The 15,473-nt window shown below is 36.1% G+C and overlaps 1 protein-coding gene across 1 annotated transcript in view; it reads left to right on the top strand.

Moving 5' to 3' along the window:
- SPTLC1 (serine palmitoyltransferase long chain base subunit 1) overlaps positions 1-14,725 on the top strand; it is a 34,192-nt gene extending 19,467 nt beyond the window's left edge. The window contains exons 6-15 of the mRNA XM_080373155.1: positions 420-552; positions 2,250-2,379; positions 4,159-4,248; positions 4,932-5,039; positions 6,469-6,564; positions 6,861-6,957; positions 8,207-8,261; positions 11,765-11,882; positions 12,747-12,820; positions 13,302-14,725. Coding sequence (XP_080229281.1) covers positions 420-552; positions 2,250-2,379; positions 4,159-4,248; positions 4,932-5,039; positions 6,469-6,564; positions 6,861-6,957; positions 8,207-8,261; positions 11,765-11,882; positions 12,747-12,820; positions 13,302-13,395 — 995 coding nt within the window. The 3' untranslated portion in view covers positions 13,396-14,725. The remainder of the gene's footprint in view (positions 1-419; positions 553-2,249; positions 2,380-4,158; positions 4,249-4,931; positions 5,040-6,468; positions 6,565-6,860; positions 6,958-8,206; positions 8,262-11,764; positions 11,883-12,746; positions 12,821-13,301) is intronic.
- The last annotated feature ends 748 nt before the right edge of the window (positions 14,726-15,473 follow it).

Below are 15,473 nucleotides of genomic sequence, written 5' to 3'. Positions count from 1 at the left end.
TGGAAGCATCAGCTTGGAAGATCTGAGAGTCTGCCAACAGGACCTCATTTATTGCTATAAATTATGGAGCTATTTGTTGTCTGACTGTAGTGACTGTGCTCCCTAGTCACAGTCCAGGAACACTGCATCATTTACTTGTGGTCTAATCACAAGTAGATTTTAATTACCATTGCATAGGAACACAAGATAACCACATTACATAAATATTTTTAGATGTATTAAAGCTTCTGATTAGCATCAGGTTACTTATCAGTTTAAGAATAGATTGGTTGCAGCTGTTTTTTGGAAGTTACTTGTAACACTTTTTGTACAAATAAACATTCTGTTTGCTTCAATTAATGGTTGTTAAAAGAAGTGATAGTCTTTGTGATGTGAAAACAAGTAAACTGTCTTAAGATCTCATCTTTTCTCTCAAATAGATGTGCACTTAGAATTAGAAGAACGATTAGCAAAATTCATGAGGACAGAGGAAGCTATTATATACTCATATGGATTTGCAACAATTGCCAGTGCTATTCCTGCATATTCGAAAAGAGGGGACATTGTATTTGTGTAAGTATGGTTTTTCTGCTTGAGAAGTTCCGGGTTAAAGAGCGTTCCTTTTGAAATTTTCTTTTTCATTGTTGTCAATCATATTAAGTTAACCATTTAAAAAATAATGCTGGTTTTGATCAAGTATTTTGTTGTACAAAGCGCAAATACTCCAAATCAAATAGGTTACTGATGTTATTGTAGAAGAGGAGACTTGGGCACTCAGCTGAAAAAAAACACAAACTTGTACATGCAACAACTAACAGGAATCTGATAGCTAGTTTTCTTCTTAAGAAACTGTAAAATCAGTTTGCTTTTCTTCTGTTTACTTCTGGCTTCTCACCTTTCTTGTAGGACAGTTGTTCCCTTCATACATATTTTCAATGGATTAGTTGGATAAATATTGGTACATATTAAAATAACAAAGGAACAGCTATGAAGGATCAAACTAAGGATTCAGCAAGCCTGGTATCTGGTCCCTGGAAATAGCCAGTCATAATTTGTCTAGGGAATAATAAAAAACCCAGGAGAAACAATGTAGCAATAGTCAAGACATTCTGAGCCAAAGAGAAGGGTTTGGATTTAGTAGTAGTTGATGCATTTTTCATAAACCTTCCTATTCTTTTAGTACCTTTGTAAATCCTTAATATCCACAATGCTTCAGTGATGTATCCTTTCACAGTTTAACATTTTATTCAAAACAGGCATTTCTTATTTTTTCATATAACACCTACTAATTTCAGTCCGTGCTGTTGACTTTTAGACAGTGAACTGATGTGTCTTCTCCATGGGGGGATTGAGTGAGTGGCAGTGTGGGGCTTAGCTGCCTGCTGGGTTTAAGCTACAACACACTGATACTTTTGTTTTCATCTGCCAAAATCTTCAGTGCTCTCTTTTCTAAGTGTAACTTGCAGCCTATTTGATTTCTTTTACAGAAGTTCTTTCATAACTTTGATTATGGTTTTTGATCATCTTTGAACATTTTCCAGATCAGATTTTTTGAGACGAATGACCAGGATTGTGCATACCATTCAGGGATGCCTGTGTATCCTGGACTTAGCTTGTATGGTTTCAGCTTCTCACTGACAAAAGATCTCACCTTTTTGGTGCAACTTGGTTGAAATTACTACATTTAACATGTGCAGAAGGTTTGATTTAGTTGCCACTTTTAAAAGATTATACAACTTAAGCATCTTTGATATTGCATCCCATCATGCTCAGAGATTTGTTTTTCCAACACCTAAAAATGGTGGATAGTTCTTTGAACACTGAGCTAGTAATGCCCAATGGATATTAAAAAGCAGGTTTTGAGAAGTTGGAGGACCACTGTAAATGCTACAGGCACATCTTTACACCTTTTTTCTATGACCCCAGAGCAAATGGAGTGAGAGGTTACCAGGATGATCACCATGGCATTGTAGGCGGTCCATGGAATGCTGTGTTCAAACTGCTGTCACAAACAAAAAAAAAAACCTCCACGTACACTTCAAGAGAAAAACCTGTTGCCTTTTAGTGGCTACAGTGCATAGGAAAGTTGAGAAGCTTTGGAAAAGAGTCTTCAAATTGCAAATAAAATATATGATGCTTTAATAAACTTGGTTTTAACTACAGCTAAGTACAGATATCTGCTGTAGGACGCAGGATAATCCTAACAGCCAACTTTCTTTGTATAATTGCTGAACCAAGTGCAAACTTAGAAGGGCTTGCTGTATTTACAGAGATGAGGCTGCCTGCTTTGCTATTCAGAAGGGATTACAAGCATCTCGTAGTAACATCAAGTTATTTAAGCATAATGATATGGCTGACCTTGAACGACTGCTGAAAGAACAGGAGACTGAAGATCAAAAGGTACCATTCCTTTGAAGAAATATTTGTACTTTTTTGTGCCATCTTCCCCACTCTTTTTTTACTGGGTTGTATAATTGAATGGATGCAACTATTGTAAGCAGTTAATTGTTTTTTATAAATCTCTATTGAGCATTTAATGTTACTTACATAATTGAGATTTTTTTTTTAATATTTATTTATTTGCATTTGTGTAAACACTGGAAGTGAGCTTACAGGCATTGGTAGTGGGTGAATATCTTTATGGGAAGTTAACTCAAGTGTGAGATCATTTTATTTTTTTAAAACATTATTACAGAGGATTTTTGGTCTTTTAAAAATTTATGTAACTACATTTACCTAGTAAATCGTGCAAGTCAATTATCAGTTTGAATGCCACACTGTAAAATCAACACAAAAGTGGCTACTCTTCTAACCCTTTGATTTACAGAATCAACATGATTTTTTTTTTTCCCCTCCTTAGACACTTATCCTACCTTGCACTCAACTCTTAAGATGTTCTCTCTCTCAAAAAATCTGGATCAGTCTGATGGCTTGCTTCTCATTTTGACAGTAATAAAAAAGGGTGTCCAAAGGCAGATAAAGAGTTAGCTGAAGAGCTATTGCCATTATATGCCTTGTTCACAGAGTGAAGGAAAGTTTTAGACAAATGGAAGGCAGCTGATTTTGTGCTAGCACATAGAAAAAGTAAAATAAATTAACTGCATAATTATAAGCCAATCAGTAATTGGTCTGATTAAGAGAAGATTTATAGATAACATACTAGTTAACATACCTTCATGGATAATACATTTTGTCAGATAGTCTTTACATGAGTTCTTAGATGTGGTTGACAGACTAGTGATGCAATTTGTATAACATTCGGTTTGTTAGAGCAGAGTGCTTTGATTTAGCTACATGATTTAAGTTTCGTAATGTAATTAGCTGAATGTGAACATAAAGTAGGTGGCCAAGAGCTTAATATAGACCATGTGTGTATGACTAAGACACACTGACTAGGAAGAGGTAGATCTTACCATTAGAGTTGGTCCAACTTGTGGAGTAGACTGTGCCTAATTTTGGTGCCTACCACTCAGAAAAGTGACATAGATGTTCTCTGAATCTTTTTACAAGAACTGAGAAAGGTAAGAAGCATGACTTAATGTCCTTGATTGGAAGATACCAATAAGGTTTCAAGTAAATACTAGGGGAACAACATTTTAAAACAACAAAACTCAAATCATAACACTGAAATTTAAACAGAAACCAGTGCAGGATATTCTTATGGCCTGTATTGCCCAGAGATCAGACAAGGAGGTTGTAACTTGAATGTTACAAATACTTTCGGGTTGTGTTTTATGAAGACACTACTTGAGGGAGGTTTGTGCTACACTGAGAATCCTGGTGCACCAGCCACTTGTTGAAAACCCTTTTAAATGCTCAGACTAATGATGAATATAATAGAGACCAAGATTTGTAGTATTTATTCTGTAGTTGTATTGTTTGTATTTTATTCATAAAGTTCAAATGGATTGGTTATGATTTGTTGCAAAACAAGGCATCTTAAATCTTGTGTCAAAAGCTTTAAAATTATTACAAAATAAAGAAAAACTAGTCCAATGAAGCATTTCAACTTTTGTTACAAATTATAAATACAAAGTTTAAACTAAAGTAAAAGCTTACTTGAAAAAGAGATGACATCTTCCTTCCCTTCCCATTATTGTCCTTCCCTGTCAAAGAATTTTCAGAACTTTGCTTGTTAGTAACAATTGATATGAACTGAAACCATGTCTTTCTCTGAAGAATCCTCGCAAGGCCCGTGTAACTCGAAGATTTATGGTAGTGGAAGGATTGTATATGAACACAGGAGATATTTGCCCTCTTCCAGAACTGGTAAGTGGATTTCAGTTTCCCTTTTAAGCTCTGCATGTGAAAATATGTGGCTAATGAAACAGCAGTATCATATAGTTCAGCCTACATAGAAAAGCTCTGCAGGCAGTTTTTTTGTTTACCTTCTTGCTTTCTCAAACCTTCATGAAATAACGATCCCATATCTTAACGTTGTTTTGAAAATTCTGATCAGAATTAGGATTCTGAAGCTATATGTAATGAGACTTGCACATGAATATGTAGTTATGGTCCTGTTCTATAACCTGGAAAATACTGTATTTTCAGCTATGCTCTATGATACTAAATCATGAAACTAAGTTATATTTAAAAAAGAAAGTTTCAAAGAAACCCTCACACAGCTGTCATAAACAGTGACTCCACGGAAAACATTTGCTATTCAGCATAAATAATGAAAGAAATGCTGTGAAAATGAATCATCTTGAATGTAGTTGATAGCCTATTCAAAATTATTTTGATTTTTATATATATATATATATGAACATCTATGTGGAAGAATTTTGAAGGCTTTTAAAGTTTCTTAATGACAGAACACAACTCTAGGGTTGACGTTTTTTGCAGTATTCAGGATACTGTACTTGTCTGTATTTACCTTATCTCCCCCACCCATTTTGTTACCAGATTCTGGTGGGCTTGACTTGTATTTTATGTCATTTGCTGTGTTTTAGATAAAATTGAAGTATAAATACAAAGTTAGAATATTTTTGGAGGAGAGCCTTTCCTTTGGAGTCCTTGGAGAACATGGAAGAGGAATTACTGAACATTTTGGAATAAACGTAAGTGCCTTTTTTGTGAGTCTTGTTGTGAACAAGAGACTTGTACAGAAGCAAATTGTGCAATTGATTTCTTATACATGTGGCATTAACAATGTTTAGTAGTGTACAATAGAAATTTAAACATACTTTTCTTTATCAGTCTTAAAGCAGTCAGGTCTTGGCACTTCTCTTTCACGTGCTTAGTTGAAGTAATTTTACTTACCTTTAGTGAGGAAAATAAAAGAACTTTTACAGTGCATGATTTTATCCTTTTTTTGGACGCTCAGTGAGGTGAACATTGCAGTATTTTCCAGTCTTGTAAGTGTCTGCTTGCACATAAATATTTGAGGGCTAGAGGTAAGTGAGAAAAATCTTCTCAGGGATAACCAGCCTCCTTTGCCCTATTGCCTTATAGTCCAGTGAGGAAAAATAAGATAAAGATTTTGACGGTCCTTTCAAAGATATTGTCTTACTATTTTACTGGCAGATTAAGTGAAACTATTTTTCCAGCAGTTTACGTTTGTGGTGTTTATTCAGTTGAGGAGTAATCTGGAAATCCAAAATGGTCTCCTGATGGTTGTTGGCTACCACAGCCACCTGAGCTGTGGAATGAAGAAATGCTTTTTTGCTTGCCAGTGTCTTAGTGTGGAGCATCTCTCCATACATTCTGACAGTGTCTTGATTTCAGCTTGGAGGTGAAATATCAAATACTGAGAATTCATTCTGTCTTCCCCTTTCTCCTATTGTTTTCACTTTTAAGTGTCTTAATACCAAATGTGGAAAAGACAAAATGAATGTTGAACAGCTTTAGAAAAGGAAACAAACAGTGCTACTGTGATGCTCACCAAGTACCATCTGATTAATTTACTTCTATATTAAATTATTTTACAAACATAATCTTTCCATTTTGTCTGCTCGGAATGGGAATCTGCATTAGTGGTCATCAGTGTGCATTACAGAGCCTGGCAAAAAAAATGTTTGCAACTAACAGGTGAAACAAGACAGTTGTGTCTCTAAGGTTCAGACTGATTTAACTAGGCTTATGCTTAATTTTGATCACACACACTCTCCGAACTCCTGCTGACTGCAGCGGGACTACTTACATTCCTAAAGGACACTGTCACACAAAGTACTTTGGGAAATTGTCAGCAGTATCTGTATAATCTATTTCTTCTGTTTGTGTTCTTCACATTGCAGCGCCTGGAAAAGGGTGATCCTATGCAAATTATCTACAGAGCCATAGATCTCAATCTTATTTTATATTGCTTAAAATTGTTACTTCAGTTGTAGCTTCATTTTAAATAGTTTTGTGGATTCATATCTTTTATAATCATATATAGTTTTTCTGTATTCATAATAATGTGAAAGAAGATGCATCTTTAATAGATTTGTCTTAGAAAGTCTTGATCATCAAAATCATCTTTTAATAACTTGTTAATTTAACTGGCAGATTGATGATATAGATCTTATTAGTGCAAACATGGAAAATTCACTGGCTTCTATTGGAGGATTTTGCTGTGGAAGATCTTTTATTATTGACCATCAGGTAAGCCAGCTGTCATTTTTATGTGATGTGGCAGGATTGGTTACTTAGAAATGAGAGTCAGTTACTAATATCAATGTGCAAGGAGTACTGTGATGTAAATTATTATGAATATTTTAGTTCAGTACAGAAACTGTCTGGTTCTATGAAATATTGTAGATAAGTTGGAGACCTACTTTTAAATCCGTCCGTAAACCTGTAGGAGTGGAGGAGAGGTTGTTTACATGTATATGAATAAACTTTTAAAACATTGTCTGTACTGCTATAAACAAGTTAATTTTTTTCTTTTTCCCCCACAGCGATTATCTGGTCAAGGCTACTGCTTTTCTGCATCCCTGCCTCCTTTGTTAGCTGCTGCTGCTATTGAGGCTCTGAATATTATGGAAGATAATCCAGGTACTTAATTCAAGAAAATCTTATTGTTCAGTCTTTCTTCACCCAAAACTAATAATTCTTCCTATTTGGATTCCTCGCCCTCTTACTCTTTTAAGTCCTCTCTCTTTTTCAGCTAATTAATTTTAACTTCACATCCTGCTTTTCTTCAATGTTTCCTCCCTTTTCCTTGTTCCATCTGAAAATAAGTGAGTTAGTTGAGGGTAGGAGGGACACAGATGGTTTTCACTAAGCAAATAAGGAATTACTATTCCACTTTATAGACTAGTGATACGCTTCTTCCTTGAAGACAAATTTCTTCAGGACAAATGGAGGAATGGAAGGTTGAAGAGAAATAAATGGGAATGTATTTCCTCAAGACTGAATAACTCTTTCCTTTCCACTTGCACTACTTTGCTCCCCCCCCCCCCCCATCTCCAAGAATCCAGGCAAGGGTCTCAGGAATTATCGTGGTGCAATCACCTGCAATTTTGGCAGGACCAGGTACAGGGCATTTGGATAAAGTTAGCAGGCAGGAGTCTTTGCTCTAGGAGTCAGAGAATTGTCCTGGTTGCTAGAACCTAAGAAAGGTTTTTTTGCAGGGGGTGGAGGGAGTGAGAGGCATATGAGGAGGACAAAACTGGCCAAATTTGTGAGGTTTTGTTTTTAACTTCCATTACCATCAACAGATTGGAGGGCATTTCCAGAGAGATGCAGTATTTAATTTGTCACAAATAAATAAAAACTACCTGCTGGGTAGCCCATGCCTAGTCCTCAGAAATTAAACAAAAAAAGAAAGAGTAAGTTATGGGACTGTTAGCTGTATTGAAGGGTCAACATTTACCAAGGAAAAGAACCAAGTCTTGCCAGGTCCAGGAGTCAGTTTCCTGTTTAAGAATCTGCAGTGAGTTGGTGAAGGATCAAGGAGCAGAGACTGCATGGCTGTAGATATGTTATAGATATAAATAAGTTGGACCTGGTATTTCAATCCCATTACCAAGTGTCTGTGTCATCCCTTCCATACGATCATGAACCAATGCTGAGTTACGAGATAAAGGGAAGTAACGCATTTGTCAGATCTTAAAAGCCTGTCATTTCCTGGCAGAAATGGGAATCAGGGGCAAGGTAAAGAGTGGTGGAGAGACTTAGTACTTCAACACATATGTATATCTTGGGGCTTTTGAAAATTTATAGTTACAGAAAATGTGAAATATGATATCTAACCTTTTTTTTTCTTTTTCCTTTTTTTTTTTTTTTTAAATTTGGTGTGTAGACATTTTTCAGACTCTTCGAGCTAAATGTGAACGAATTCACAAAGCTTTACAGGGGTAAGTGTGTTTTTGGGGGTTTTCTTTGGCTGCTGTTGATTTGACCACACCTTTATAATGCCAGCTTTTAAGAATTCTCCTTGCCCAAAACTATTTCTGGTTAAACAGATGCTTCAGTGGGGTATGTGCACTAAATTGTTTACGTATTAAAGGAAGAATATAATAATTTTTCAGCTGTCTCTGTTATGCTACTAAAGGGAGTCCAGGTTTTTAAAATCCCTTTAGAGTCTCAGTCATTTTCTCTGCCTAACCACGGCTGCTGCTTGACTCCAGTTCTTTATGGTGTTCTCACTACGATAGAGTGGAACTACTGTTGGTTTAAAAAAGCATGAAATGGTGATGAAACTGTACACTACAAATAAAGCGGGAAAGCATACACAGCTTTTCTCCTTTCTTATAATAGAACAAATGCAGTGAGAGGAATAAATTAAAAGTGAAGGAAATCTTTCTTTTAGCTGAAGTGTAACTAAATTAGGAAATTTAGAGCTTTGTATGTAAGGACCGGTGCATGATTAGCATTCCAAAAAGGTGTTGGTCTTTATATGGACTATGGTGGGGGATGAAACCGTGGTGTTGTAAGCTAGAGGAATGACTGTTTATTCCTGTTTTGGATACAAGCTGGTTTCTGGAAGAAATGGAAGAATTCTATCCAGGATTCAAAAGAACTACTTTCTTATTGTCGATGACAGTTTATAAAGCATAAGAAAATGCAGTAAGGCATGGGATGATTAACACAAATTAAGAATATTCTTAACTTTCTTAACATTCTAATTTACTTAGATAAAGTAGATTTCTGTTTTGTATTTGAAAATATCTAGTGTCTTAGTAAATAGAAGCGAAGAAGCTGTGTTGCAGGGAGACAGGATGGACGGGATAGAATCTTGTGGTTTTTTTAAAAGGCGTGCCAGTAGTAGTTAGTATCCCTTAAACAGTTCATTAATTGTTGTATAGCCTACACCTGGCTGAGAATTTTCCAATAAAGCAAGCTTTCTCTAGGAAAAAGCAGATTTATTTTTAGAAGATTTTTCGTTTCCAGAGAAATGATGTTTTTTCAATGAGACTTTATTCTAGTTTTCTATTAGCAAAACTGATACGAATTTTTATGGTATTCAGGACAGCCCAGCTAAAGAGGGTTACCTACTGCCAAGAGCCTGGTCCTGCCACTCAGTTCTGCAGCCCAGCCTTGTAGCTGGAGTGCAGAGGGCTGTGAGGAGGGAGCTCCCCAAGGCTACATCCATACTGATACACTAACACCAGGAACCATTCCTAGGCACTGGATCTCAATTGTCTACTCTGCCGAATTGTTTGAGTGATCTGTGGGTTGAGTTTGGCCCAGGCCAAGCAGTGCTCTTTGAAAGGACTCCTGGACACAGTTCAAGAGTTGGTATGAGCCAGGAGCTGTTCCCAGTAGTCAATTTGGATGTGGCCACCCCGACATGGAGACTCTGATTTTAGACGTATGGGTGTGAGTCATTCTATACCCATTCACCACGGCGCTAGAAAACGGTCCAAGTCGTATTTAATTTACTAATACAGAACTAGCCTTAAAAGGACTGTTGGAGTTCAGGAGCCTAGTATTGTTCCTTTGCTACTTCAAAATCAGGTCTTTCAGACTTCCCTGGTTTTTGTGTGGAAGCTGTACATTTTGGATTGAAAATGAAACTTTCCCAGAATTTCTTAGGAAAAACAATTCTGATTTCAGGCAAATTACAATTGCATGCATTGGGTTATCAAATACTTCTTGAATCTTAATTTGGCGGATGCTCAGAAAAACATAGTACTAAACATCAAAGTTAAAGTATTGCCATCAGAAGACCTCATGTTAAGCTCCTGGGTTTCTTCAAATAGTAGGGTAAGATGTGTTATGTAGTTCAGCTTACTGCAGCTGTGGCTGACAGAAAAAGTTTTAAGATTAAAGTCAAGTTTGAAACTTGTAAGCAGCCTCAATGGATAAGTGTGTAGCAAATACAAAGCATGTTGTTCAGGCAAAGATTCAGTCTAAATAGAAGCTGTAAGAAGCTTACTTCTTACTCATCTTTTCTCAGTTACATTTTGAAAGGGGTCAGTTTATGATTATCTATTTCAATTAAAGTATTATTACTATTTTATAACTATAAGCTAATACTGCGTTTCTCTAAACAAAATCTTATTGTTTTAGTAGGTTGTCTTAAACTCTTGTTTTCCAGCAAATAGGTTTAAATTACAGTGAAACTACGTCTGGCTTCTACTCTCACCTCCCTACTTGTAGAATGCTACTTCTTAGAACATTCTCCTAGTGAATCTAACTAAGAAGCAATGTTATATGGCTATACTGTGTATTGTCTTTCTTGCCTTGTAGCTGAACCTTGGGCTGCTTTTTGTCACCTTTTATATTACCTAATGTTGTATCCCCAGTCCCTAGATATGTGTACAGTAGTAAGGCAAATGCAGTGTGTGCGCTTGGGTATTAAAGAAGTCGCTTGTGTTTGGTTACTTTGCAAGTGTGGGGGAATTACACCAGAACGTTTGCAGTTTTGTGGCTGAAGAAAAATATGTTTGATTTGTCTTTCTGGAATGGACTGTGCATTGAAATAGCATTGTAGAAACAATGCAAGATGCTTTCCATGCTAGAGTATAATTTTATTTTTTCAAGTTTATAATTGATTCAGTGTGCTTGTAGTGCCAGTTCTCTTTCCTCTAAGCTCTGCTTCTGGAGTTTATGGATTTAACATCTCTTCTGCTCTGACTCAGTCTTGAGCTTTGTAAAAATAGAAAACTTATTTGAAAATGGGTGTGTAAACATACCATGTGTGTGAGGCAAGCTCATCAGAGTCAGGAAATCAAAATTATAGCTCATCATAGATGGACATTTATGGGACCTATTAATTTTGGAGACCAGAAGTCTTGCTTGGGTATTGGATACCACTTTTTTTAGAGGGGACTAACTCAGTGACAATCTAATGTCGATCATTCAATCAGATTCTAGGAAACTAATTGCCAGCTGTCCCTACATACAGATGTGGGAGCAATTCTAGTAATGTAACTAGTTTTAGAGGAGCTTCTGACTAATTGGCAGGTGATGTTGTAAAGATTTTCTACAGGAAGTAATTCAAAATTAGAAGTCTTGCCAAAAAAAATAAACCTTGTTTCTTCTTACCACATAAGTGGGTAAAAAGACTTAGCATTTATTTTCTATATATAGACTCCTAACACAAACATTTATCCTTTATCTTTGTAAGGTTCCTTTCAAAATATATGAATCATTAATCCTTTTTGCAAAAGGAGTCACTGTTATTACACAAACTCACTGAAAGTGCATTTAGCAAACTCCTTAGGAAAGACATTCACTTGGTAAGTTTTGTTACCTATTGCAGGCTGAAATGCACATATATTTTGTCTGCATTAGTAGTAGTAGAGTGAAATACCCGTCTTCTCACTCGCCACCTAGAAAGGGGAAACACTGTGCAGGATTTTAACATGTTTGTTCAAGTGGGATGTGCATTAAAGGCTTGTTATTTCTTTAGGATTTCTGGCTTAAAAGTGGTGGGAGAATCTTTTTCTCCAGCGTTGCACCTACAGTTGGAAGAGAGCAGTGGGTCTCGAGAAAATGATGTGAAGCTACTTAAAAGAGTTGTGGATTATGTAAGTGTCCCCATAGCAATTAAAATATGTCATTGCCCTTGAACATGAATAATGAATGAAGTACCTTTGGGTAGGGAGGCTTGCTGGGTAAGTTGTTGAAATGTCTTGCAGGAATGCTGCAAGAAACTCAGTGTCTTTGCTGACTGTAGGGCTGTACTAAAGACCATCTTCCAACCATTTGTTGCTGCAGATGTTTAGGTCTGTAGCACTGGATAAAAATGTGTATTGGAACTTTTATTTCAGAAAATAATGATTTCCTCTTATGTACTTCAAAATTCAAGTTAAATTTGCATGTAAAACTGTTGCTTAGAAAACTTTATGAAGCTTATAAGAATAAAGGCTATAGTTTGAACAGAGTTCTGGTGGTGTATTTTAACCATTTGAGGTGTAGCTTTCTGTAATTTTGCTTTGTTTGAGTCCACAAACTTGCTTTTGTGTGAAGAATCACGTTTTGTGTGTAGTATTTTTTCCATCTTCAATACACATTGATTCTCTGTTTCCCAGATGAAGGTTGATGAGGAAGTTTTATATTTCAGGTGGCAGCTAAACAAGACTACACAACAAAAAGAAACTCTGAAGTTGATTTCCTTGAAAATATGCTTAGATATGATTTAATAGTCTATGTAATACAGCATTTTTATCTGTTTACTTTAATCTCCAAGTTAAAGAAGCTACACCCTCACCTGTTTTATGTGTTTATGCTATTAAAATTAGGCATAAATTTGCACAACCTTCAAAACCTTCATTTGGGAAAGAACTTAGTTATCCTGACACCACACTCATAGTTATGTGTATTTGGTGATCAAAATGATATGCCATCAGAAGTTCCCAGATTGACAACTGCTGTATTTCCTTTACTTGTAGTGCATGAATAGTGGTATTGCATTAACTCAGGCCCGCTATCTGGAGAAGGAAGAAAAATGTCTTCCTCCACCAAGGTTAGTATAAAGTCAATGCATTACTTCATTTTATTGGATATAACTCTATCTCTCTTCATACAATGATGGTGTTTTGTTCAGCATACAAGATTGAATAGTTGGTCCTGTAAAAAAATGGGAAAGGCTCCATTTTGAGGTGTATTTTCAGTGACTATTACAGGATGCTAATACCCTGACATAACTGTATCAAAACTACCCAAATCTCAGTGATCAGTGTGTTGCCTGTTACCAGGCACATTTCAATGAGCTGCACATGTGCAGGTCAAAATAGATGATAATGAAATTTCTGTGGTGTGTATGGGAGGGAAAAGTTGCTCGACCATTTCTGTTTAGTCGTATGGCTTGCTTCTGGTTGAATTTGAATTCATAATAACTTCCCTAGAGAGAGTCATCTTAAAGTGTTAAAATTAGTACAAGAAAACTCTGAAGCTGAAGGCAAGGAGTAAAGTTTACTGTGTATGTTCTGGTTTTCTTTTTCTAGTATTCGAGTAGTGATAACAGTGGAACAAACAGAACAAGAACTGGACAAAGCCGCATCACTTCTTAAGGAAGCTGCACAGTCTGTATTGAATTAGATTGCTGTTTGGAATCCTCTTTCTCCAGATTAGCAGGATAAGTGTTTTACACTGTATAGTGACTTCCAATTTCTTCCACTGATGGCATTGAAACCTGACTAACAAGATTGTTCTGGAAGGGTGCAAACAGTGAGAGGAAGAATACTGAATTTTGAAATTGGTGAATGATGCAGTGGACTTGCAATTCAAACTACCATTTACTAGCATTCCTTAAATGGGATATCACTGTTGCATACAGGACTCTTTCATAAGTTGTATCTTAAAAAGTTTTAAGTTTATTTCTTCAAACCCTTAAACATTTTCAAATATTTATATGAATATTCAATTTTCCAAAAAAATGCATCTAAAACGTGTAAATCTTTTTGCATATTCTCAGAATGTGGGAGCTTCAAATAAATTTCAAGGAATTATTCCGGCCCAAATGAGGATGGCCTGTTCCTAATATGGCCAAAAGGAAGAAAAAAAAACATTAAGACATAATTTTATGCTGTATTGCATCGTTTAATATTGAATTATACAAACTTTAATTCTTTTTTGTTTATATCTTTCTCTAATGATTTTTGGAAGCCAGTTTTTAAGAATGCCTGGCCAGATAATTCCATTACCTAAATGGTAAATTCATATTAAATACTCTTTGCTTCTGGCATTTCATATGTGATTATATGCATGTTTGATATTATGGGTGAGGGTTTTCATATTATTGACTTTAAAGCTTCTAAACTTAAACTTCTGAATTGTGAAACTGGTGTAATTACATTATAGTATGTTCAGTCTCAGGGGATCTTTTGCACCAGTCTTGAGGGGGAGTGATAAGGAACGTGAAGAACAAACCAAGGATTTGAAACAGCAACTAAATACTAGTTTAGTCAAACTACTTTGAAGCACTAAAATGGTGTGTGTGCTGAGTTTTATCACTAAATAGCTATGCCTTGGAGAGGAGGACCCACAGATAGCTAATAAAGAGTTTAGATGGTAGAAACACTAGTGAAACACAACTCAATATGTGTACATAAAATTTCCATGTGATTGGATAGTAATATTGGAGGTTTTGCTATCAGGATTTTCAGTGACCATTACACTGATGGACACATTACACAAATCAGAGGAAGCTACTAAGGAATTGTGACAGTAGGCTGTAGCTTTTTATAAATTAAAACTATAGCGGTGTATTTCAGGATTTTGCTTTAAGAATGCCTGTTTAAAAATGTTACATTCTGCCTGATCTGTATTCTGGGTTGTTTTGTATTTATGTGCCTTTTTGGTTGCAGCTACAAGGACTACAGACTATTTTTGAGAAACGTTATCGTTCAAATAAAAAGTCAATAACGTATGATTCTGATTTTTACTTATTTAATAAGGTTTTGTAGCATGATCAACCATACTTTCTTGAATACTCTGCATCACATAAGCACAGTCTATGTGCTTCAGTTCATAGTGGCTATCTCTGTGCTGTCTTTCACAACTTCTCAGCTGCATACATTCAGATAAAACAGCTAAAGTTGTGTTGGAGCAACTTGTGGTTGTTGCTTGACTTTGAAATAGTCAAATCATCTGTGCAATGTACAGAAACTTTCGTCCCAATGTGGAGGACTATTCCTATTTCACTGACATATTTTTCTCTAACTCTGAAAGCCTGTGAGAAGCCAACAATTTAAAAAGAGCAAAAATGTGGGGAAGGAAGCTGATTCCCGTTTTACAGACTGGAACCAAAGTGCAGAACAATCAGCCTTCTCAAGGCCCTCGGAGACTGTGAGAAATGGAAATTAAAACTTATCAATATACTTGGAGCTTGTGAGCCATTTGAAACATGAATATTCAAGTAAACTCAAGCCTTTGTTGTGTTAGTTGGAAACAAATGAGGTACTTGGATTCCAATGCAGCATAATAAGTGGGTTTGGAGTTCAAAGTAAACCTATGAAGGTTAAGCATATCATCAATTAGCATTGAAATACTAGGTTACAGAACCTGTATTCACTTCTTGCATTTTGTTTTCAGTTGTCTGCAAACGGGGGGGGGGGGGGGGGGGGGCGGCAGTATTTTTTTGTTGCACTTTAGAGAACCAGCAGCAGTCTATAGAT

This window comes from Falco punctatus, assembly GCF_963210335.1.
Source record: "Falco punctatus genome assembly, chromosome: Z".
Lineage (NCBI taxonomy): Eukaryota > Metazoa > Chordata > Aves > Falconiformes > Falconidae > Falco > Falco punctatus.
This window is presented reverse-complemented; position numbering and strand designations above follow the sequence as displayed.